The sequence below is a fragment of the Colletotrichum chrysophilum genome (genome assembly GCF_026319265.1).
Source record: "Colletotrichum chrysophilum strain AFK26 chromosome Unknown scaffold_6, whole genome shotgun sequence".
Taxonomy (NCBI): Eukaryota; Fungi; Ascomycota; class Sordariomycetes; order Glomerellales; family Glomerellaceae; genus Colletotrichum; species Colletotrichum chrysophilum.
The window spans coordinates 217,390-242,393 of NW_026517293.1; the positions used below are offsets into that span (position 1 = coordinate 217,390).

At 53.9% G+C, this 25,004-nt stretch overlaps 5 protein-coding genes across 5 annotated transcripts; 3 read left to right on the forward strand and 2 right to left on the reverse strand.

Annotated features, from left to right (window-relative positions):
- Nucleotides 1-402: 402 nt before the first annotated feature.
- Nucleotides 403-2,319, forward strand: COL26b_001380 (uncharacterized protein; the record flags this gene model as incomplete). Its single annotated transcript, XM_053174331.1, has 5 exons — nucleotides 403-763; nucleotides 904-1,184; nucleotides 1,254-1,453; nucleotides 1,511-2,088; nucleotides 2,141-2,319. 5 exons carry the CDS (start codon nucleotides 403-405, stop codon nucleotides 2,317-2,319), a joined length of 1,599 nt encoding a protein of 532 aa, XP_053041641.1.
- Nucleotides 2,320-12,882: 10,563 nt separating this feature from the next.
- COL26b_001381 (uncharacterized protein) lies at nucleotides 12,883-14,208 on the reverse strand (the record flags this gene model as incomplete). The annotated part of the gene is made up of 1 exon (XM_053174332.1): nucleotides 12,883-14,208. The coding sequence occupies one exon, from the start codon at nucleotides 14,206-14,208 to the stop codon at nucleotides 12,883-12,885; it is 1,326 nt and encodes a 441-aa protein (XP_053041642.1).
- A 1,333-nt stretch (nucleotides 14,209-15,541) lies between these two features.
- On the forward strand, nucleotides 15,542-17,168 carry COL26b_001382 (uncharacterized protein; the record flags this gene model as incomplete). The annotated part of the gene is made up of 2 exons (XM_053174333.1): nucleotides 15,542-15,558; nucleotides 15,605-17,168. The coding sequence occupies 2 exons, from the start codon at nucleotides 15,542-15,544 to the stop codon at nucleotides 17,166-17,168; spliced, it is 1,581 nt and encodes a 526-aa protein (XP_053041643.1).
- Nucleotides 17,169-18,209: 1,041 nt separating this feature from the next.
- On the forward strand, nucleotides 18,210-18,658 carry COL26b_001383 (uncharacterized protein; the record flags this gene model as incomplete). Its single annotated transcript, XM_053174334.1, has 2 exons — nucleotides 18,210-18,215; nucleotides 18,275-18,658. 2 exons carry the CDS (start codon nucleotides 18,210-18,212, stop codon nucleotides 18,656-18,658), a joined length of 390 nt encoding a protein of 129 aa, XP_053041644.1.
- A 1,439-nt stretch (nucleotides 18,659-20,097) lies between these two features.
- COL26b_001384 (uncharacterized protein) lies at nucleotides 20,098-22,205 on the reverse strand (the record flags this gene model as incomplete). Its single annotated transcript, XM_053174335.1, has 3 exons — nucleotides 20,098-20,947; nucleotides 20,994-21,431; nucleotides 21,487-22,205. 3 exons carry the CDS (start codon nucleotides 22,203-22,205, stop codon nucleotides 20,098-20,100), a joined length of 2,007 nt encoding a protein of 668 aa, XP_053041645.1.
- Between the last annotated feature and the right edge of the window lie 2,799 nt (nucleotides 22,206-25,004).

The following is a 25,004-nucleotide window of genomic DNA, read 5'->3' on the forward strand; positions in this document are numbered from 1 at the left end:
GCTTGGAGGACTGCCTCAACTCAATCGAGTCCTTCCCTGCCGGGCCTCTCAGCCTGTCTGCGTGTCTCTGTCTTGTCTCTTCGACAGACCCTTGCCTGTTTTTTGCCTCTTTTCTTTTCTTCCATCCTTTTAAACTCTTCATCCTCCCGTTCCCTCGGTCTTGGAACACCTCAAGCCAAACCACCATCTGGTCGATCACTTCCCCCCAAATTAAGATTCATCCCTTCTCAGGCTTTTGGGTCCTACCGCCACCTGCCGCATGTCTTTTTGAATCACAGGCACATCTTCCTTTAACCTTCCTCTCTCTCTCTCTTCCTTCCTCCTACCGGCCCCTGAGCCCTCCTGGCTTGCCATTCGATAATTGTCAAGTCAACTTCAGGGCTCTTCGACCAATCGATCAACATGTCGCAGTTTGTTTCCCAGGACCCTGGTGCTCGTGAGCACGACCTCGGCTTTGCCAAGGGCGATGTCAAGGACGGCTTCACTGCTCGTCCCTCCCGCTCCGACGATGGCGCCGCCGACAACATGCTCGAGTCTCTGGGTTACAAGCCCGAGCTCGAGCGCAACCGCTCGACTCTCCAGGTCGCCTTCATGTCCTTCGTTCTCGCGTCCATTCCCTACGGTCTGGCTACCACGATGCTTTACCCCCTTGCTGGCGGTGGCCCCGTCAACATCATTTGGGGTTGGCTCGGCGTGTCTCTGATCATCATCTGTGTCGCTGCGTCGCTCGGTGAAATCACCAGTGTTTATCCTACTGCCGGAGGTACTTACCGACTCTTTGTTTTGTGCTTGCTCCGTTCCGCCCGCGTGGCGCCCGGCCGAGTCCCCGATATTTTTTGCGTGGCTTGCCGGCGCGCCCGTTCCCGTCCCGGTCTCCACGGTTGCTGACCACTTTCTCTGCAGGTGTCTACTACCAGGCCTTCATGCTCGCTTCTCCCAGATGGCGCCGCGCAGCCTCTTGGGTTTGCGGCTGGCTCTACGTCGTTGGAAACATTACCATCACTCTCGCTGTGAACTTCGGAACTGCGCTCTTCTTCGTCGCGTGCATCAACGTGTTTGAATCGGAGCCCGGTGTTGGTGTCCTTGCCGGCGAGCCGTACCAGGTTTTCCTCATTTTCCTGGGTCTGACTCTGCTTTGCAACGCCGTCTCCTCGCTCGGCAACCGCTGGCTGCCTATCCTTGATGTAAGAAAAAGATTTGCTCGTATCTCCTGTGATTTGTGAATTGTGTACTAAACGTTGTGAAAATTCTAGACCGCTGCCATTTTCTGGACCTTTGCCGGTGTCTTCGCCATTATCATCTCCGTCCTCGTCATTGCCAAGAACGGCCGCCATGATGCCAAATACGTCTTCACCCACTTCGAGGCCAACTCTGGCTGGCCCGAGGGCTGGTCTTTCATGGTCGGTCTTCTGCACGCCGGATACGCCACCTCGTCCACGGGCATGGTCATCTCGTGAGTTGCGCCTTTAAAATCGTAATACGTGGTCTTGCGCAGCTAACCATTTTGAAGCATGTGCGAAGAGGTCAAGAACCCCTCGAAGCAGGTCCCTAAGGCTCTCGTCTTCACCGTCTGCCTCAACACTCTCGCCGGTCTCCTCTTCCTGATCCCCCTCGTCTTCGTCCTCCCCGACATCACCATGCTCATCAACCTCGCTTCCGGCCAGCCCGTCCCCACCATCATCAAGGAGGCCATCGGCAACTCTGGCGGTGCTTTCGGTCTCCTGTTTCCCCTCATGGTTCTCGCCGTCCTCTGCGGTATCGGCTGCACCACCGCCGCTTCCCGCTGCACCTGGGCCTTTGCTCGTGACGGTGCCATTCCCGGCTCCCGCTGGTGGAAGGAGGTCAACCACAAGCTCGACGTTCCCCTGAACGCCATGATGCTCTCGATGGCTGTCCAGATCATCCTCGGTGTCATCTACTTCGGTTCCAGCGCCGCCTTCAACGCCTTCTCTGGTGTTGGTGTCATCTGCTTGACCGCCTCCTACGCCGTCCCCATTGCCATCAGCTTGTTCGGCGGCCGCACCCACTTGGTCGGCGCGGACTTCAACCTCGGCGCTTTCGGTGCCTTTGCCAACGTTGTTGCTCTTGGTGAGTTTGGTCCCAATATCTGCTGTTGAATGCATTGCTAACAAACTCTCAGCCTGGTCTCTCCTCGCCATGCCTCTGTTCTGCATGCCCACCTTCGTCCCCGTCACTCCTACCACCATCAACTACGCCCCTGCCGTCTTCGTCGCCGCTTGCCTCATCTCCGGTATCTGGTACTTCGCCTGGGGTCGCAAGAACTACGCCGGTCCCCCGTCCGAGGAGGTCCAGAACTAAGAGCATCGCAACCACCTTTTTCATTCATCAGAAAATACGCTCAGAACGATTTCGGAGCCAGGCACTCAAACGGCCGAAATGTCTTTGAGCCAGGCCGAGATTCGACTGAGCATATATAAAACAAAAACCTCAGGAGCAGGTCAATTGGACTGCGGGACAAAACTACACACGACTTTCATGGACAACAGCAACAAAAGAACCATGCGAGGTCTAATGATCACAAAGAATTGTTACGCAGGGAGGCGCTCGCGGGCTTGGGCGCATTATGCTATGGTTTTCACAAAAAAAAGAGGACGTCGAAAAGCAAGAGAGGAGGGCGGTTCTGTATATAAAATGATACCCCAGTACTTAATTCACTTCATGAAGCAACGCTTGATCTAATTACCCTGGTGATACTCTCATTGTAACTTTCTACGGCTCGCTGAGCGGACATGTCGGACTTTTGAGATTACCTGCTGAATGTTTGTTATTTTCCACCAACTGAAGCCATCCCCAAACTCGTTTGAATTCAATACAATTCCGAGTTTTATCCGCTACAGACGTCAATGAGCATGACACTTTTCATCCCATCACATCGGAGCGACATAATACACGATGCAAGGAGTCTAGCAGAAAATAGCAAGGTCCATCCCCTAATCCCCAAATGGAGACGCGCATCATCGCCAAGCCCTTCCATTCCGCATCCGCACAGCATGACCCCGTGGGGGCTGGAAGGGGAACCCGGGACGATGGCGTCTTGGCGGAATGGAGCAACTTTGGCTTTTCTACAGAAACCAATTTTGGATCAAAGCAAAAAGACGGTCGGTCTGCGTAGGGAGATGTGAACAACGAGTGAAGAGATTTTTCCATTTCAGAAGGCCCCGCTTTTTGGCCGTGCCGTGGTGAAACGCGACGGCCGAGATGGACGGTGCGGCGCTCGGGGCCGGAGTGGGGCGGGAGGCGACGGAAGTTGTCCGCTTTTTTTTTTTTTTTCAACGGTAGAATTCTGGAAGGGCAGCGGGGCGGTTGATGGCATTGAGGGGGCCACACACACCAGACGATGGATCTGGTTCTTGTTCTTGGTCTTTGACAGCCCTGTTTTTTGGAGGCGGTTAGGGGGAGGGGAGGTCCCTGCAGGAGAGGGATGTGTCCACGGGTGTGGTTATGCTGCTGATGGGGCGGAAGTTGGGGATGGTTGATGACGTAGAGGGGTGGGGTGTTCTTCTGGAAGGAATCCGGGTTCGTGGATGATAAAGTGCTCTCTCACAACTGCACAATCCTTATCTCATTCAAACGGGTTGTCCCAGTCGAGGGAAATCCCGCGGCCAACTTCGTCTGGAGCTTCTCAATCTTCCCTGGCAGCGTCTTGAGCACCGCATTCTCTTTGCCGACTGCTCCTGGTTATCGAGCGATACTTACACCCGCTTAAGGGGACTCTTGAGGTTGACGTCGATGTAACTACATGTTTACGCTTTTGTCCCTGACGGTCTCTGCGCGTTGCTGGGTTCGTGAATTTGCTCCATTTTCCCTACGAGGTCTCTCTTCTCTCGCCAACCCCGGACTGCTTGTCGGTTCAAGTTCAGCTCCTACACGGCTGTGAGGCGGGCGTTGATTGTCGTGTCCTGTATGAATAATGTGTCTGAGTGCCGCTGTGACGTCCTTGAGACGCGGTTCAGCCCTGGCTGCTTGTAACTTTGTCATAGGGTCGTGTCGATGTTGGAGTCATTACATCTGGCAGGCACTTTGCACCTCCTAATTATAGATCACCAGTTGTTCGCTTCTATGAAAGACATCGAGTTAGGCAAAGTCGTCGCATAAGCGGGCGGTAGGAATGGAAACTTTCCAGTGCTCAACACAGAACTTATGTTATAAGGGGGCCTTCAACTTGTACCTACGCTTTGCAGAATTTGACAGTGCAGCTGCTTATCAGTGCCTCAGATCGGGAAGATCTCATCTGGGTCGATGCCGGCGTATTGAGCCGTCGGCGGAGTCTGAAAAAAGCTTTTTAAAGGTCCACAAAGAAGAAATGAGAGGCACTATTGACCGGATCATAAAAGTAAGCCCGGGTTCACCTGACACGCAAAAATCAATCCTCTCCCTCTCCGTGCGGACGATCTGTGATCTGCACCCAGTGCAATCCAATGGGACAAAGCCTTCCAAAGCAGGTGTCGAGCTTCGCTCCGTTATTGTCCCCGGTCTCACGTCGTTCCACAATCATTGGACCATGGCTTCCCGAGCCCAACGATTCTTCGTGCTGGAAATCGCTGCACAGAATTGAAGATCGCTTCAGCCTGGGTAGACTCAAGATACAATGGTTTATCAGGGGTCTGCCCGGGGACCAGTTCTGCGACGAGAGCAGCTACGTCTCGATGCCCTAGAACGTGGCAGATCGCCCCCTGTCTGGATACTAAGACAACGACGAAGCCAACTAGGAGGCAACATCTCTGGCCAAAGCGGTACGAATTCCAGATAATGAAGAGGGGTTCGTTGTAGACGGCTGCGACTTTCGATGCAACCTGTGAAACGAGACTCTCGCGCATGCGCCGTCGTTCCGGTACGTTTACCTGGAGGCAACGCTTTCACTGGAGAAGGCCCCAGGTAAAATGAGCGATTGAGATGATTACGTGAACTGTGGAGGTTCGGGATGTGACGACATTCTACCTAGCGCGCATGTGTTTCTCGGCGTTGAGGATTGGAGGTTTGGCAAGGGAGTGATGGCAATGCTCCATGGGACTGGCTAGGTTTTTCATCGGGAGGATGCAAATGCGAAACTACTTGTGTTCCATTATTCACTGATTGCAGAAAGTCGTGCCAGATGAAGCAGTTGAATGGTTCTCGGTTCCTGTCGTGCTTTCAAAGCCACCCGAGTGTCATATGGCGAGCTTGGGGAAGAGCTTTCCAGATCGTGGGTTTTTTAAGTTGGGTTTGATGGCACGCCTCATGAGACAGAGATGACAGCATTTTGCAGCTTTGGAGATCTTGATGGTGATGAAATGCCACTCGCACGCTGAGTAGGCAAGCAGTTCCATCCCCCGTCTTATGGGATTTGGTCTACCCAGGGAATCTACCTACCGAGTGTGTCCAGACCAAGATGACATGGAATGGAATTATATGAACTATGACCTGTGATCTGAAGTGAAGATGTGCTGTACAATGGCTGAGCTTTCTTCTCCTTGACCCAGCTTCGGTCGTGCCTGCCGTTCAGGAGACCGCTTGCCTACCCAGAACGAGCGTGCATGTGACTCAGCAAGATTCACCTCGCTCTGTTTACTTTTCAGAAACAGGTTGAAGGAGGGCCACAAAACGCGTCTTCCCGTCCTCACCTATTCTCTCGTATTCAATCTCTCACATTCCACCAAACAAGCCACCACTTTCTGCCCTCTTCACACATCACCAACCACCAACCACCACAGACCAGGGACAACACGAAGTAAGTATCACATTTTCCCTCCTCCTACCTTTTCTTGTCTATTGCGATTATGGGCATCTTAGAAGCGTTGTTTCTATGATGGCAGTTTGGCAGGTGCTGGACATCTCAGGGTTTGCAGGCCTGTCTGTTCCAGTTCACAGCTGAACCTCCTTTGAGCTTCCATCCACCCCCCCTTTGACAGCAAATTTTGCACTCAATTTGTTTCTCTTTTTTGTGCGTGCGAGTGCGCCCTTGGCTCAAGCGAGCACAAACCAAATCGCACAGGTCAGCTTCAACCAGATCTTCGGCCTTTGTGACGAAGGAGCCCCCTCCCACTGATTGTTCAAGACCACACCAGTGACTCGCTTCTGGCCTGTGATTGAGCCTTTGATCGATCTGTCCCGAATCCGACCGATGCCAGATTCCAATTCTGCCTGATTGAGCGACCGCTCGTCTCAGAGACCGGGCCGTCTCCCGCTCTCTTTAGATGGACGTGCCTCCCCCCGGGACCATAAGACAGGTGTGTTTCGCTGTTTTGCTGGAAATTGAACAAAGCCAGCGACGAGGACTCTCAACACCATGGCCTCAACTGACAAACATCGTGAGATATCGTCATTGACTAACTCGTGGCACAGGCTCCCACATGTTACCCTCGCTCCTGCCACATCTACGGTACAGCGGACGGGATCCCGATCTTTCCAATGGGTATGGTCGTATGCCTTCAGCACATTGGAACCGACCTCGACCTCCATGCCTTCCAAAGTACTGCTTCATCACTATGCTTCCTCGCCATGACCTCCAACCAGCACTACATCCCTGGTCAGTGTCCGCCCAATTTGCAATCCAGGCCGATCGATGCGCGCATCGATCCTTCCTTGAGGCTCCCACTGCATTGCAAGCCCAGCTGGCACTTAAGAACGATCTTGGGCTCTATCGAGTCTGCTTGGCGAAGCATATGTGTCTCGTCGCCCATGACGTTGACGCATGACTTCAAGCACCACGACCAAGCCACCATGGTCATCCACAGCATGCCAAGGCTGTCCATCCCCAATATGCATCTCATGAGCGTGCTTCCTCCCCTACACCAAGGTTTGCAAACCCCAAGACCCTACGTCACTCAGCATGATCACTAATTATTCATTGCATGAAGTCTCTGTTGCCTGAGAGTGGTTGAACAATTCGAAGATGAGCGACCTGCTCCGGTGTGATGGAGCGAGCCGAGATTGCATCAGCCAAAGAAAGCAAGGTGGCAATCAGTTTCATGTGCTCTTTGGAAGATTTCGATGCTTCGGCGCGAGGTCATGCATGGAAACTCAAGCAGCTTGGTCTCTGTCGACGCAACTCAGATCTTTCGACGTGACAACCCAGCACAAGGGCTCCTGTCAGATCTTCCACTGTGGGAGCATCAAGCCAACAATTGCAAACTCCGATCTCAACTCTTTCAACTCGGGCCCAATCGAAGGTCCCTGCCGAGACGAGCAAGAACTGCGTCTCCTAGCTCATCCGCCCAGCCCACGATCAGTCTCCTATCCCAGGCACCTCAGCGACCCCTCTTGCTGCAATTCAGTTCAATCTCCGAGGGTCAAACTCACGAAGCCCATTCTTTCGAATTCTCAATCATCAAACATGGGGAGAGTCATTCTCAAACAACAGCTTCAGTGGTCCCGTCCATTACGCCCACTGCCCCGTTCTACTTGCTTCGGTGGCCCATCCTGATGACTCCGCCTGCGGCAGATTGCTTCTGCACAGTGAGCCATCCCGCTACACCAGATCTGCATGTCGTGTCCTCTGCCTCCCACATGAGATGGCATGATGATGATGATGATGATGATGATGATGATGATGATGATGACAGCATGTCTTTTGTCTTCTGACTGCCTCGAATTTTCAGACAACGCAACGACATCGAACCCTTCTGAGTGTCCCGCGATGATCTGCGGTACTGATTCTATTTCTTTGGCGGCGGAGAGGGGGCTACTGTGAACGCGATCATGGGACGTGCTCAACTGTGCGTGGGCTTTGTCGGACGGGAAGAGCGACTTGAACAGAATCGGTCAGTGTTCTCCGGAGAGCCTGCCTGGATTAGGCATCCTGGCGACTATCCAAGTACTGGTCAAAAGCTCGAGAGTCCATTTGCTGTTTGGATGTTGGTCGCAGACGGTCATGTCATTCGATGGCGGTTGAAGGCATTTCAAGCTAGGAAAGGCCAGGCCAGTATCCGTGTGCGGCATACTCTGATTACGCGTCCGTCCGCATGAACCAGTCCTTCCACGGTGGCATTGGTCGAGGGCTTGGACTGAATGTGGACGTTGCCAAGAGGTTATTCATTTTGGGTCCTGTCTCCGTCTTGACCTGCTATCCGAGCTGGTGCGAGTCTTCCTGAGCCCTCTTGTCAGTGGACCAGATGACCGAGAGACTTCTTCAGTGCCAGCGCCAAATCAGGACAACGAAGGAACCCCGAGCATAGGCATGGTGGACTAATGATATCGGACAAGGAATTTGCAGCAGCAAACTCAGCTCTTCCGATAAGCTCTCATGACATATTATTATTGCAAAGTATGCTTGCTCACCACTGACTTCAATCATTATTACTGACTTGGCGCAGACAGTCTCTGGCGGGCAACATGCAGCTGCAGGTTGTCCGTCCGGTCCTTTCTCGAAACCTGCGACAAGAGATGAAAGAACACACCTCGAATGTGAACGTCGCCAACATTTCCTTCTGGAAGGGCAACATGCAGCCACGCTTGTTCGTCTGTCAAATAGCAAGGGAGAGTCGAGGAAGAGATGGAAGAGCACATCCTGAATACTCAGGCCGAGGACTTGGACTGAATGTGGGCGTCGCCAACACTGCCTTCTGGAAGGGCAACATGCAGTTGCGTTTGTTCGCCCGTTTTTGCAAACTTCAACAACAACATCTCCTTACGGCCATTTCTAAGCAAGGCAGCCCCGAGTTTCGAGAGGCCGCAAAGCTTTCACGCAACGCCCAGCTGACCAAGTCACCCAGACGCACCCCAGAGCCAGCATGATCAAGCACACTCAATCCCGAAATCTTAGACCAGACTGGGGGTCACGAGAAACAACGCGCCACGTGGAAAGCAACGGTATTTCGACATTTCACGATGCCGTCTAGAGGGCAAGCTCCCCTTTCACCCTTCCTCCAAGACCTCTGCAGCGACAACCCCGAGTCGAAACCTCCGAGAGTGCGTGCAAGGAGCTTGTCGAAGAGACTGAACACACCTGTTTACCAGGGACTACAGATTGATGATCCAAATTTGGGGAGACTGTCGGTCTTGACCCAGACGGCTTAGACTGTTGGGAGCCTCGTGGATACTTCCTGTCCTCGTCAAGGGCGAAACCTGTCTACGGCTCATGCGTGGCAACACACACCACAACATCACATTGGAATGAAACCTATTTTGTCTTCGCCGTGAGCGCAACTTCTCTTCACCCGGCCATCTAGGGAACCTGGATGGTCCGGGTCCAAAAATTGCCTTTGGTCTGGGTCAAAGCCCTTTCGACCCCGTTCTTACCGGGGCATCTGGATGGGTGGACAACGCATTCGCCTCTCATTCTGCTCTCGGGGCATGGATTTGCCTCAAAACAGACAAGCCTCATGGCAGAATCGGCACCGGCATGTCATTTTCTCGGGCCCTCCTATCCATTTAGGAAGGGCGAAAGCCCTTTCTACACTGCGACTGTTGAAGTCGATGAGAAAAATGCAGAGCTCCATGCGGAGGTAGCTCGACTTCAGAAGGAGGTCCCCAATCAAGGCTAGGCGTCGGGCTCTAACTATCTTCTCGGCCTCCAAGTAAGCCTTCAATTAACCTCTTGAGGACTGAGATCTTGTCACCCATACTTTAGCATCTATGGATACCGCGGGCCCTTGAATACAGATGGACGAACGGACGCCTTCACGTCATCAAATTACAAAATGTGAGAGGCTGGAATTATCGAGGAGCGACACCTTGAAGAGTACAAGAAGAAGTTGGATGGGTCTCAGCAGAGCGTCAGGCCTCTTGATGAAGCCAGCTCTTACGTTGCTTCCGGCTCAGCTTCGTCTCATCAGACGTTATGATTGACGCTAGGAAACAATTTGAGCACCTTCACGACGCCTATGGTCCCTCTCGCGTTTGCCCAAGCCAGCACTTTACACACCCTGCAACGTCAGGTTCTCGACAAAACGCAACGCATCAAGGAGATTCAATGGCGGTGCGTTGCCAGCTCGAATCCGGAGCGTCTGGTCTTCGCGAAAAAAATGATTTAGACAATTTCCACAAGAACTAGCGGAATACTTGCGACTATGGGCAGCAGGCGAGGTGATTGATCACCTGCAGCGCTTGCGCCTCATTCGAGGACTCTCCTTACGGCTCTTCGTAGCATTTCACAGCCTTCGGTAATGCCTCAAGACTATTCAAACTATTTTGGTACGTTCTCCATGCCTCCGTCATCTGTCTCCTCATTTGTCGACGGCGTTGCTTCCGCCAGGCAATGCATAGCTGACTTTGCAAAGTTCGCAGACGCTCTCATCAACGACTTATACCAAGGGGTCAAGCTGCACGGATGTTTCGAACTCTCGGCATTCACGCATCAAGACCTTTTTAAAAGTTCTCGATGATGAGACAGGCTGCACTCAAAGGCAAGTTATACAATTTAGTGTTGAGATCAAACAAAGGTTTGAACAATCAGCCAACAACAATAACAGCACTACTGAGTACCACCTTTCGAATACGTTTCTCATCTTCACTTCCGCCCAAACACATACATGCTGGATGATTCTACACGGCCTGTGATGAAGCAATCTGCGTTTGTGACACCCTCCCCCTCCTCTTCTGTCATCATCAGCTAACCACGAGAATCACCAGAATTCGAAATGTTTTCCGACATGGGCCTCTCGAGGGGCAACGATAGAGGAGGTGGCTTGGTACCCATGATCCAAGTTCGCAATATTCAGGAACTGTGGTGACGAATGCAACCTGCGGATTCATTTCGACGAACTCTCTTTCCCCAATTTTCTGGCATAGCAGTTGCCGCGTCATGGGCCCGTTGCCGTTTGGTGTGCAGGGCCATCGGTAACGGCGCGCTGAGATCAATTCTCATTACGGAGATCAAATGCCAGATTGCATCTGAAATTCAACGTACTGCTGTTGCGATGAAGGGAATCCCGCCATCAAATTTGTTTCAACAACAAAGTACCAAAAAAGTTTGAAAAGATCCAGGAAACATCAGTACACCAAACAATTCCTGCGGGGGCTGCCCCGGTAGCAGCCCCCGCGTCAAGGGCCCGTTGCCTCTGGGCTTGCACCCCACGGGGTAATGGGCCAATTTCAGCAACATTGTTCTCGTCTTTTTCCGGGCTCGTCCTTTTCCGGGCCGCCATACTTTCTGTGTTTTGGTTAATTGGGGGTGGGCAGCTCACCCTTCACGCCATGGGGGAGGAGAGCTCAACCTTCGCGCCATTGTCTCTGTGTGTCTCCGCGGTCACTGGAGAGATCAGGATTCCTCTCAACATGGTTAAAGGGCGTCCGCTACCGTGACCTCGCGATCACTGGAGAGATCATGAAGCCCATTGATAAGGCCTGCGGGCCACGTCAATATGCAGATATCGGAGAGTCGATTCGCCGACGAATTTCCTTCGAGGCGGGCTTCCCTCATGTGAAGCCCGCCTCTTGTCGGCGTCGCGCCTCGCCGCGACCGCAACGGCCCGTCTTTCGCCTGGAGCGGTCGATGCGTTCGCATGGGACATCAACGGTCCCTTCTTCTGATCTGATCGGCCCATGGTCGTGGGTTGGCCGCCCGAGGAGATTCAAACTCAGAACATGTCTCGGCGACATGATGGGATGCATCATGGGAAGCGCTGCTGGGTCCACGATGTTGGTAAGTCGACTCCGCTGCTTTCTTTCCTCGTCTTCGAAGCTTACCTTATCGTTCTCTTCAGGGTTGCCGCCGAGTCCCCGAAACAGCTCATGGGAAAGAGCACAAACATGCAAACAGAATGTCCGCAGTCCAAGACATTGGGGGCAAGTTCTCCCCTTTTCCTTCTTCCTGGCTCAGGACACAGCTTCTTTCATCCATGCGGAGCCACTGCTAACTTGTCTTTGTAGTGTGTGTGCTCTTTCTTCAATGGAGAGCAGCGTTGGCATTCGTTATGACGGCCTGTACGATGTTGTTGGTCGCGAGACAGCTCTGAAGAACGAGGTTGGCAATTATTCCAGATTCGAGCTCCACCGTCGCGATGGTCGAGGACAGTTTACGTATCGAAATCCACATCACGCGATACTAGTACGGGTACTTGAGAATACGCACAGAGGCACTTGGGAAGGGTCAATCTCAAAAGGTCGGAGGAGATGGCATTGGATTGGTTGATGACGGGTGTCGATTATCCAAGGAACTCATACCTACCTAGTTGTCATGGACGGTTCGTGTACGATGGATTACCTGGTCTGCTTGACAAACGAATCGAAACCCTGAAAGCATTTGTGTCCAGTACCATGCACACCTGCGCAGAGAGTCAGATCGTGAATCACTTGCTTGCTCAAGTACGCCGATCGTTGGCATTTACTCATTGTAGAACTCCTGCCGAGGCAAGTGCCCGAGACTCTATGGCAATCGCCGGGACAAATTGTACTGACTGAAGAAGCCACTCAAGCCGATCCTGGCTTTGGGCTTCCCCAATATCCCACGTGTGTTTCCTTGGCTGGCAGATGCCAAGCTACCGCGATGTTACGTTCACGCCGGTACCTTGCATGGAGTCATGAGGCAGCCTTGGCAACTAGAGCGACGTCCGCTTTCCGAGAAGTCGGTCGCAGTGGTTCCAGCGAGAGGACGGCAACAGCCCATGGGGCTTCAGAAGTGCGGAAGTCAACTTCCCCAGTGCAATTCCTTTGATTTTGCCAAGAGGTGCACTTCCCTAACAACGTTGAGCTTCGAGAAGAATCATCACCAGGTTCGCTATGCACCAGCGAGACATTCTCATCATTTAGGCGAAAACTTCTGGACTCGAAGACAACAGTCACGCATGATGGGCAGGTGAATCAAATAAGAGACGGCCTTGGCACGAAACATCCCATCGTTTCAGTCGTCAGATTAAACTCTAAAGTTCTGTCTAAGATAACCTTAGTCGGAACATTTTTCTAGACCACCCTCCCACGGGAAAGTCTCCGCACCCCAACCTTCTCCTACTGACTACACCTCGAATCAGCATCCTTGCCGAAATCCTTGCAGACCTCCCGGCCGAGAGCCTTGATCCCCTCGACAACCCACAGCCGGTAGTTGGAAAACACAAACACCTTGCCGGGCGCGAACGCAAAGTTGTTCGACACCTCGCCAATGTGGATCTTGCCCAGCAACACGCCCTCGGGGTTCCACACGTGCACGCCGTCGCCGCAGCCAGCCCACACATTGCCGTCCGTGTCGGTGTGCACACCATCCGGGAAGCCAGAATCAGCATACGCGAACATGCGCTTGTTGGCCAGCCGCTTGCCGTCCACAATGTCGAACGCGTAGATGGTCGCCGGGCCCGTCAGGTTCGCCGTGTACTCCTGCGCGCCCGTGTCGGAGACGTACAGCGTCTTGTAGTCGGGCGAGAACTCGAGCCCGTTGGGCTGCCGGAAGCCGTCCGCGACGACCTGCACGGCGCCCGTCGCGGGCGAGAAGCGGTACACCTGCGTCGGCAGCTGCGAGGCCGGACGGAAGTGCTGGAACAGGCCGTACTCGGCGTCGGTGAACCACAGGTCGCCCGTGCCGGGGTGCTGACGCACGTCGTTGACGGAGGAGAAGTTGCGCCCGTTGAAGCCGACGAGCAGCGGCTGCGACTTGTTCGTGTTGACGTCGACGGCGAGCAGCTGGGAGTAGGATGCGAAGTCGCCCTCGTCGCACCACACCTGCATGGGCGGCGTGGCGGAGGTGTCGGCGCCGGGCGGGTAGTAGGAGGTGCCGCCGTTGGCCTCGGCGAGGTTGGTGAGCTGGGTGCTGGTGATGGAGAGGTCGTCGAGGGAGAGGACGGTGATGTTGATGTTGTCGGCGAGGGACTGGTAGTTTGAGGAGATGTAGAGCGAGTTGTCCTTCTTGTTGTAGATGCCGCCCTCGTGGAAGGCCTGCCAGGGCAGGTCGGCGATCTTGCGGGCGGTGGCGTTGGCGCCGACGACGTCCGCGAAGGCCGGCTCGTAGGCGAGCAGCGAGATGGCCGGGGTGGAGAGGTTGGCGGCGTTGATGGAGGCGAGGTAGCCCGCGCCGCCGACGGCGAGGGCGTTGAGGTCCACGTTGACGAGAGACATGGTGGCGGCCTGGAACCAGAGGGCGATCTGCTGGAGGGAAGGGATGTTGCTGCTGGAGAGGCCGATGCCTTCGAAGAACTGGGAGAAGCCGTACCGGGAACCCTCGGCGGCGGAAGAAGAAGCAGCAGCAGCAGTGGTGTCGGTCGTGGCGGCAGCAGAGGACGCGGGATGGGAAGCTTCCTCTTTATGCTCCCGGTCACCGGCCAGGTTCAACTGCTCCGTATCCATCCGGGTGAGAAGCACCCTGCTCAAAACACTGCAGGCAGTCTCCGTCTGTGGAAACGCAATGACGTTTGAATGGGACGTCAGGCCGTTGGTGGCTCTTGTTAGCGGCGGCCGGTAAGATGGTGATGGGCGCACGCGCGGAGTCAAGGGCCGGGCTAGCTTTGTAGGGGATCGGAGACAGCAGCAACAAGCCAATATCTTGTTTGTGTCTTGGCCATGTTACCCCGCAGAGAATGTTTCTCTGCCTCTCTTTCTCCCCACAATCGGGGCCAAGACCCTTGTCCGGCACTCGACACCCATCGCGGAGAGAAGTCCGGCTTCGGAGCAGGTGGGGCTCCACGGTGCCATTGCATTTGGAGGTGCGGACAATGAGCGGACGTTTTCTTTTCCTTCCTCATATCTTGGGCCCCCTCGAACCCGTTGTCCGGCAGTTACACGCGCAGCCTCCCTCATCTGAGTCAGTGCGAGCTGCACGATGTTGGAGAAGGGCAAGACAGGAAAGTCGGGCAAGGAATGTGGAGGCGGAGATTTTGCTGCTCATGAACAGGGGGGCAGATCTTGGACAAAGTGCGGAGATGATGCAACTCTAACCCCACAACCAGACGACTTGACAAGCAGCTGCTTGGAACGCCCCTCTTGCTCGGCATTGGTGCATGGCAACTAAGCATAACTGTGTCTTCGCTGTGGTTTCTTTGTTCATCTCAAGTCATTTGAGCGTGTTTAAACCGTTGGGTTGAGGGGATGGCAGCTAAGCACACTGGATGATATGCTACATCGGGTCGTGGTGACCATAGAATGAGCGACCCATTGAGAAGTCTTTCTTCAAAATACCTATGTGACTGTATCCAAAGAAGCAAGCCTGGGCTATTTGAGCAGCTTGCACAAGTAATTTTTCGTTGTATAAAATTCAGAAGAATGAGAAGAATAGGTGAGCAAAGGACTGTCGCGATTTCATTGAGACCCCTCTCAACGTTCCAGTTCCGTGCCGGAACCCCAAAGTCCGTCAGCCACAAGTTCCCCGGTGTGCCACAGCGTGGCGCTAACTGCAGGCGGCTGAAAGTGTGGCTGTGGGGAACGTGGCTCAGGCATTATCTTTAGGTTTGGCCTCAAAGCACCCGGATGAGGGGCCTCATTTCCACGAAGTCTATCAGCCGATGGAGCCACCCCGAAAACCTTGGGTTGGCCTGATAAAACTCAGAGAAAGTCATCAATGTGGTTGTGGCTGGATGGCTGACTATGTATCTGGCTCATACAAAGTCTCCGCCCGTCCCGATTGAGTCTCTGCCTAGGCATCGGTTCCTTTCGCTTCACATCACCTCATCAACCCACCAAAACGATGCGACCCGTCAGTCTGTTTGTGCTTCCTCGCGAGCTTCGGGCCCTCAGCATTCTATGTCAGCATCGATGGCGGCTACGTTTGCGACACTGAGAGCTTCATCCGAGGAAAGCTGAAAGGAGCAAAAGGAGACCGCATCCACCTGTCCCTCGTCTACACCTGCAAGCGCGTCGCGGAAGAGATGGACCGCGGCGGTCTTTCCTTGCGCCTGAATACCATCACTTTCTCGCCCATCTCCGAAGAGTCACTCGGCTGGCTCGCCGGCAGCTTCCAGAGGAAGAAGGACGCCTTGGATCGCACAAGGTTGGCAATGCTTCAAACCGTGGGGTACTGCATCCTGGACGCCGTTTACTCTGAGATGGCAACGGCATATCCGCGACTTCTGCCTTTGCTGGACCGCCTGAAGCGAAAAGGGCGTCGGTCGTCACTTGAGGCCACGCTGTTGGCCATGGAACGCCGCGGACCCTACGGCGAAGCTCCTTCGGTCTACCGCGAGTTCGTCAAGGACGTCCTCCAGAAGTCGTCAACCTGCGATAGCAAATTCCAAGATGCCGTGCGCAATTACTGGCCCGAGGTCGTTGAAAGGACGCCGGATCGACGTGTATGGAATCCTTTTTCCATTGTATACAGCACTATCGAGCCCTGGACGATACCATCCGATACGCAGATGCGCAGGCTAGAATCAGAGCTACCCGTGTACCAGAGTCATCGCGTTTGTTTGGAAGCCGATCGCTCGATCTACCGCTTCTCGGCTGCTGCGGCGGCCATCTACTTTTTGGAAGCCATCCCCCACGAGAACCGCACCCACCTCCGGAAAATCATCCTCGACGAGAAGAATGAAGCTGTTTCGAACCCGGAGTGCCATGCCCGAGGCCTCATACCTTTCTGTCAGGAATACCCTCTTCTCCGAATCGAACGACGTGTTTCGCTATGGAGGAACATCTTCCAAGAAGACGTCAACTACCTTGATCCAGAACGGCGATGTGTGCTCAAAGATCGACCTACTCCTGCCTTTCTCAACTCGGACCAAATCACAGGCAACGTAGCGTCTTGGATTGTAGAAGCCATGGCGCTGGTCCCTGCTGGCATGCCCGCGAAATCCTTCTCCCTCCTTCTAGACGGAGACCCTGCCCCGACGCTGTGCTCCGAGATGTTCCAGTGTATCGTTCAGCGAGATGTTGCCTGGCAGCTGGCCTGGGATATGTCTTTGAAGAAAAAGTTGCTACCTGAAATCACATGGTTTGAGAAGAAGGGCGAATCTGTTATCAGGGACGGACATTACACAAACACCGATGTCCACCAGCATCAGAGATTTCCAAGTTTACGAAAAGGGTTCTGGGGATATTTCTTCGAGGACTTTCCGCAGGGCTTCAGCAACATTGGGAAAGAATCGTTCCCTGTGCACTGCAACTTCGATACCGGCATTGCTTGCGATGTCGAGGACATAGTCATGCAGCATGGCCGGTGGGATATGCGCAAGTGGGAGCAAGAATGGTTCCGACACCAGCCACCGTGGTGGGAAACAGCACCACCCCTGCCGGAGTGGATGGCTCTTTTGGAAGAAAATGTCATGGAAGACATGAAATACATGCCATATTTGAAGCGTATGAATGGATTGTTGGCATAGAGTAATGGGGAGGGAATCGGTGAGTGGCCCTCTCATGCTTTTCACAGAGCACATCGTAGGGCGCATGGGTAGTAGCTTCATGTAATCAAGGTAATGTACGTGAATCAAAAAGCCGAAGGTGAGTGAGCAGACTTGACGTTGAAACCGCCTTGAATTCTCTCCAGCAAGTGGCAACAATCCTGGTGACATTCTTTCGTGAAGCAATTGCAATATCTCAAGCCATAGCCACGTCCATGATGGCAATGCAAAAGGCAAGAGGAGGAGAATTTTCTCTCTGGAAAAAGTTGGACAGGCTATCACCGGCTTAATATGTATTGGGTGATATAAACTATCGCAACCTGAGAAGGAGCAGCAGATGGGAGAGAAATCGAATCATTCGTCATGCAATTTTCCGTCCGTTCTACACCGCAGCGAAGGCCAAACTTAAAGGATGAGAAGTAGTCAAGGCAATGTTTATCGCCATGGACTTACTGCCATAGATGGAATATACTGAGTTCCTCTTCCCAAGAAGAACTTTTCCCACCACTCAGTGGATCAGATTGTGAGGCAGGAGCCATTATTAAGCGAGAGATGTGACGTCAGTGTAACCGTGGTGATGTCTTTCAGCAGCAGCTCAGCCATGCTGCCTTTCACCCACCCGCCCTTTGCTGCCTGAACCACCACCACCCACCGACTCTCTGAATCTAACAAGAGGTCACCCGACTTACTTCCTTCCTTCTCTTTCTTGATCACCACGCTAGTCCGCGCACAAAACTGAATTGAATCAAAACAAAAAAGAAGCTGAACCGAAGACAAGCGAGACGAAATCCTGCCCAGCCCTCCGCCCTGCCGCCCTTCGACCTATACCCTCTCTCTCAGACGACGCATCCTCTAACCTTTCTCTTCTTCCTTCTCACCCACACACAAACCTTTCACCTTTCTCTTTCACACACCACAACAACCACTTCCTTCAACCACTACCACAAAAAACAACCATCACCACTTCAACCTTTCACAACTTCACCCTTCAACCAAGCCAAACCCCCTTCACAACCAGTCAAGATGAACGTAAGTTTTTATCCCACTCTCCATTCTCACCTCTTCACACAATCTCACAATCTCTCTAGGGTTTCACTGCCACCGCCATCCTCGCCTTCACCGCCACCATGGCCAACCTCGTCGCTGGCGCTCCCGCCATCGAGGCCAACGGCACCCGCCGCAAGCTCACTACTACCTCGATCCCCACTGTCACCGACACCACTTCCACTTCCACCTACTCCTACTCCTGGCCCACTGAGAACTGGCCCACTGGTCTCCCCATCCCCGTCCTGACCACCATCCGCCCCGAGGAGCCCACCTTCACCCCCACTCAGGTGCAGTCGTACAGCACCGTCCTCCACACCCGCAAGAAGCTTCCCCAGACTACCTCCACCGCCGACGTTGACGTCGACATTGAGTACGTCACCGTCACCCAGGTCGTCGAAGTCCCCGTCACCACCGTTGGCGTCTAAGCTTTTTTTTCACACAAGCATGGTCTGGTATTTGGGAACTTTCTCAATTTGGCAGGTGTTTTCAAGGATAGGGCAAGGAACATTGGGAAACGCAAGGATTTGGTAACAATACCCCGGATTTGGCTTTTGGCGTTGCGCGGAGGGCTGGAACACATGGGCTTTGGTCTTTCTTTCACTTTTCTTCTTTCTTGGGGATGGGAAACACTTGGCACCCTCTTGGAAGGGCTGGACATGCAGCATGGGTTTGGCTTTGGGATTAGGCATACGAGATTCTGCAGCTGAGGCTGCAAAGACACAATGAGATCACTCTGACATACACTTCTTGACCACCTTTGTGATGCTTTGTGACTGTGGATGCTTTCTGTTCATGATTTTGTGAATGTGTTTGTTCTGCTGCCTTCTTGTCTCGCCGCTTTGTTGCCCTTTGAGACCATGTTCTGTGAGGAAGTCGCGATCGGGAAGTTGTGATGCAATTTATTTTGGTAGATCTACGCTGCTTGCTACTACAGCCTCATCAGTCATCCGCAGATTCTTCTACCTCATACTGCGAAGTTTACTAAGGCTTTCCATGTACCATCACTATCTAGCGACCTGGATTCTTTCTCATAAAATTCGTCGGATTTGTGCTGTCTGGGACACATCTGTAGAAGAGCAAAGCCACCGTCGTCGCATCGTCTGGTGACAAGTAGGCGCAGCGAGCCTGTTTCCTGGGCTCAATGGCGTCAACACGACGGTCGCCATTTTCCGGAACAATTTATCCTCGTAAATGATGGTGGGTGAAGCCTTCCAGAAGCGATTAGACGAAACGACAGGTCGACGATGTTATCGTAGACTTTGACACCGTAGCTGCCACCGCTGTGAATGAGGTCTGCGACGTACTCGTCGACTCGACGAAACATCCGCGGGGAACTTCGTTCGGCAGTACGCAACGGTCGGTCGCTTGCTCTCCCTTAAACGGTACATGCTTATCGCGGTAGTTACTCGGCGAGGAAGGCACGGCTGGCGACACAGCCTGAAGCTGCGCTTGATGGCATTCGATGGCTGATGAGCGGGAGACGAAGATGATCGTAATGATTCTGAGGTGAACTTCGTTTTGGTAGCGGAAGACGTGTCTCCTACGGTGTCGAGCAGGCCCTGTGATGGGCTTCACATGAGGGTAGTTGTCGACTCTTGTAGTGCGCGAAGGACGCAATTTTGGCGCCTGCGAAAAGTTAGCTGATTTGTATTGCGTGTGTGGGCGGTACTGTATGACAGGCGCGATGCTCATGCTTACCTCCTTTTCACTGACGGATTAGCTCATGGCTCGGTGACAACAGCTCTGCCCTGTACTGGACCGCGGCACGCCTCCAACCATGTGGCTGTCTATGGTGCTCTACCTGGCCAATCGTCGAGGGACGGGTTCGAAGGCCCTGTGCATGATGTAGTGCCCAATGCCGATCTCACGCAGTGCTGAACATGTCCCACAAACTCGGAAACAACTCGTCAATATCCGGAACACTCGTGGACACGAACTCCTGAAGCTCAGGCATGTCGACGGGCTGCTCAGCAATGCTCGCGGTCGCAGTCGATGAAGCAAGCTTCTCGATAACCTCAGAGTACTGCGCGATGCAAAGATCGCCGAGATCCCAGGCCCTTTGTCGGTGCGTCTGCAGCGCGGACATCAGGTCGCGCGCCAGCTTCAAGGACATGCTTTGGGCCAGACCGCTGACGGTGTTCTCTGTCTCGAGCGCGCAGCGAAGCAGGAACTTTGTCGTCGACGTGAAGGCGAACGTCATCAGCGGAAGCCAGTAATCACCCAGCTGCGGCTCCTTCAACTCCTGAACCAAGAGCACAATCTCTTCGGCCGCGCGACGGACTTCGAGGTAGCAGCGCATCGGTATCGAGGAGGTGTGGTCAGCGTTGGCGGCTTTCTCTGCGTCGAGCTCCCATTTTCGGAGGAGGAGCTTGATATAGAGGTATGCGAGACGGAGGTTGGCTGACCCGGGCATGTCAAGGCTGTCGCCGCCACGGATAATTCGTCTCCGCAGAGGGTTGTCGAGAGAGTCTTCCCACTTTGTCAACAGGACCTCGAGATCCCATGGGCCACTGGTAAATGTCTTTTCGAGATCGTATATGCGCTCTAGGTATTTGTCGAGGAACTGTGCCAGAGAAACGAAGGCGAGGTAAACCGAAGCGGCGTTGAGATCGAGGGTGCTGGCAGCTGGTCCACAGAGCTGGTCCACTGTCGGGAGAGATACATCATGTTGACCACTTCGGAGCTGTGGGGGTGTGCCGTACGCAAGACTCGACCTGCGTATTGTCAGAAAGAATGTTGCCTCAGATCAAGACGACTCACCACTTGTCGTACACAAAGATGGCCCACCAAATCTTTGTCCGTAACAGCTTCTCTGATTCAGGAATGTCCCAGTCGGACGGGTCTCGGTTCAAGCCGAGTGAGTGGGCCAAGGAAATGGCTGATCCCAATTGTAGGCCATTGCCTATGATTGAGGTCAAAGGTCTTCCAGAGATATTGAGGAGAATGCTGAGAAGTGTTGAGATGCCGGGTGACAGATGGATCTCGGAGTAAAGGGCGTCGTTGGCTTGATTCCAGATGAACCTGGTGTCGGGGCGGTGGTGTTCGATGAGAGTCGGCGACTGGGCCCAGTATGTCATTGTGTGAGCATACAGACACGATAGGAGAGCCGGGGCGATATGATTCCTGTCCTCAGCGTAGCGCTTCTCGAATGACCGTCTGTCTAGCAAGGGGAAGCATCTATTGGGCTTCTCAAAGAATCTGGAACGACTGGTCAGAGCGGAGTCCTGTGTTTTGACTGCTGGTGATTACTTACAACTCAATCACATCTGGCAGCAGGGGCTCCAAGAGCTTTTCAATGACTTGGCATTTCAAGAAAGCAGGCGTCCGGTCATTCGGGACGCCAAGAGGTTGCTTTCGAACAGTGGTGAAGACGACAGGCTTGCGACCGCTGCCGCCAGGTTCTTGACGTGGGCTCGTGCCGGATATCCTCGTTCGAATGCCTCGATTGAGTACAGATGAATCATTGGAAAGGTACGTTGACAGGATCTGAGTGTCCTCGATATCCGCCGGTCCGACAATGTGTGCCTCATCCTCGCCGCCCCCGGCGATGGGCTCCACGTAGTGTCGATCACGCGGGGAGCTCGGAGCCAAAGCACCGTCCGGCGACCGTGATACACCTGGAGCCGGAGGCGGTACAGTCGGCAACGGCAGTGTGCTGAGCTGAGAGACAAGAGTGGTCTCCGAGGAAAACGTCGTCTGTGGCGGAGGAGACAAGGCGCGGTGGCCCAGGTCGCTCGACTTGCGGGCTTGAGCGGTCCTCCATGCGCTCTTCGGCCGCGGCGAGGTCCCGGTGGCTGGAGCTGGGGGAAACTCGCAGGATGTGCCGTGGGCACGACATGTAAGACAACTCGTGCCGGTGCGATCCACGTTACACCGGGACTTGCGCTTCCGACAGGCCAAACATGCCGGCCGGAGGTGGGAACGGTAGGGGCGCTCCGAGGGAAAAGGAACTTCGCCAGCCTCGTTCGACATGATTCAGGCTGTCAAAAAGGCTTGAAAAATGATGAAGTTAGGCATTATGGCCAAAGTAAACGGGTTGGCCGTGGACTTGGTCAACATGTTGCCTTATCTGGAGCATCGCTGATGGCGGAGCTGAGTTTCCCGAGGTGAAGCTGCGAGGTTTCCCGAGGGAAAGATGGTGGCTCGTGCACGATGCTTATCTGATTACCATCGGCGATAAGGCGCAAACGCCGATAATAGGTATCGTCTCGCGATTTCCTCCTCCCCCTCCTCTCGACCAACAACCCCCTTGCATTATTTTCAACGGCAGAGTCTCGAATCCCAAACAAGAACGTCTTAATGCTGTCGACTGCCATCTCTCAACTACCAGCAGCCTCTCAATTCCGCAACTCCACTCGTTTCGACAGGCCACAAGGAGCTGGATTCCCGTCGCAGCCATGCCTCCCATCGACGCCTTTGCTCCTAGGAGCTCCCGCTCGCCCGCTCGCTCCAAGATGCACCTTCTGGTCTCTGATGTCGATTGATACTGGGAGCAGCTGCATCATAGGTAGAAACTTTCCTGAAGGACGACGATGAACAAAACGATCGCGGTCACCATTGCAGAGTGCGCAGTCCTCAAAGTTTTCCCATCCAACCAAGAGAACACCAAGCTACGCAGGACAGAAAGAAACGCCAGAAAAGATGCGTCTTCTCGAGTGCGACCAGAAGATTATTGGTGTGAGTTATCCCTCTACCTGCCGAAGCTGATGGCCTTGCTAACACGAAGCCAGTCAACCTTCGGTCAGGATTCAGGATAGGAGTCACTACCAAGGTTACCCATGCTCACACCAACGACCTACGCTGGACTGCATGTTCTCTTGCATGGCCTTACCTCCTGTTGTTCCCGCTGGCGAGCGTATCAGAACCTTTCTGCCGCTCGGTCTAGGCAAGTCCTCAAATCACACATCACTGTCGGCGAAAGCCACGAGCTCGAATCTGGGATTCCGAATATCTTCAAGAGCAAGTTTAGCATTGCTGGCCACGGGACGGCGTTACCGTTCAGTTGGGTGTCCGGTCTCACAATGGTCGCAAAGACCAGGGGCCGACGATGCCACGCATGCGCATGCTAGGAGCTGCGAACACCTCGTGCTCCGTCTCCCGCAGTCCCGATCGAACCTATGACTAGGCAGCCGGGATGGGCCAATATTAGCGGGGAACAATTCAGTTGCCGTCCTGTGGCCTCCCGGCGACTTGCATCGTCGAGTGCATCCAATCCTCGGCCGGAACGCACGTCCTCCCGACGGGCTCGTCAAGGCATTGAAAAGACGTTGCGAACACAGAGGGATGCTCCTGACCTAGAATGAAGCACAAGACGGTATCACAAGATGCGGCGAACTCGCGAACATCGAAGACGTCGAAGACGACGACGTGGTCATTATGTCCACCGTGTGCAAGGCAAGATGTGAGAACCGTCCCCGGTGACTGCCGTCGAAGGCGACAACATTGAAGGGTCGCAACGAAAGGAACTTTTGAACTTCTAGCACCCATGTCTAGAGCCATTTACCGGCTGCAATGAGCGCCGGGGTCTTTGAGATCGTGGTGCGGGATGACCTGGTCGGGCATTCGGTGGAGTTAGGCATTTCCATGACGCTCTGAAACGACTCCAGAAGAGGCACAGTTGTACTGGCGATATTTACAGCCGAGGCTTTATGACCCGTTGCCAACAACAACTGCAAAGCCCCAACGAGCAAACCTCAGGCAATAGACGACACGGCGCGTGAAGCCGGGGTTTGAGCCAATCTCAGCAATTATTCCAGCCTTGGGGGCAAGATCGCAGGGTCGATCACGATTGTTGTGGAACAGCCTAATCATGTGTAGGGGTGCTCTCGAACAGACATTCGCCAGCACCCCGGGAACACAGCCTCTGCACTAGAGACGAACATGATTTAGCAGACGAAAACACGCCAACGAATAGCACAGAATCCTTCAACTCAATGCCGCCCAGTCAGGGGCCATTTGAAATTCTTCAAGGAGGTTGACGCGTCGGAAGCATAACGATTGCATCTTCAGCAGCGTAGCATCCGGCACAACAGGGAAATATGACCGAGATCGGGGATCGCCCGTGACCCACTGCCCCTCGCAGGAGTATCCAGAAGCCGACGGATCGCCGTGGAGCACTGGAGCATACGCTTTCTTTTCTCCCGCAGACCATGCCAACATCAACATCACTTGATGGAGCATGAATCCTGCCTTTTCCCTCCTTGCGGCTGCGTCCGTCTCCGCTGCGAGCAGGCAGGGAGGCGTATGGGACAGTTGTTCGCAGAGTCTCATGACTGACGGAAGCTTACAGGACGAGTCATCGTAGGTGCCACGCCGCCACTGATTGCCATCCACGGTTGAGGATTCCCTGGGGAGACGAGGCCTAGCCAAGGTGTTTGCTGCCGACAGGGTCCATACATGACGGAGGGAAACGTCCAAGAACTTTGAAGTGTTTATTCCAACGCAAGGCCATCAGATGGTGGCTGTTATCCCGCCGGTCGAGACCGACTCAGCAGCAGTGCAGGGCCTGAAGCTTCTGCCCAGCATGTCATGACCGCATACCGCCTCCCCATTGCCCGCGTCTCATCGCCACGATTCAGAAATGCATCCTTCGTTTTCGGCAGACAGCAGCCAAAGGACCCCAGGAATATCTGCCTAGAGTTGCGGCTTAATTCCTGGATGGTGGGATGCAGAAGAAGGGATGTGGGTAGTCTACTTATTGCAACAGTCGCGAGTCAGTCTCGCCCCCAACGAATAGGAACTCAAGCCCGGCGTCCGATCTTTGGCTCCATG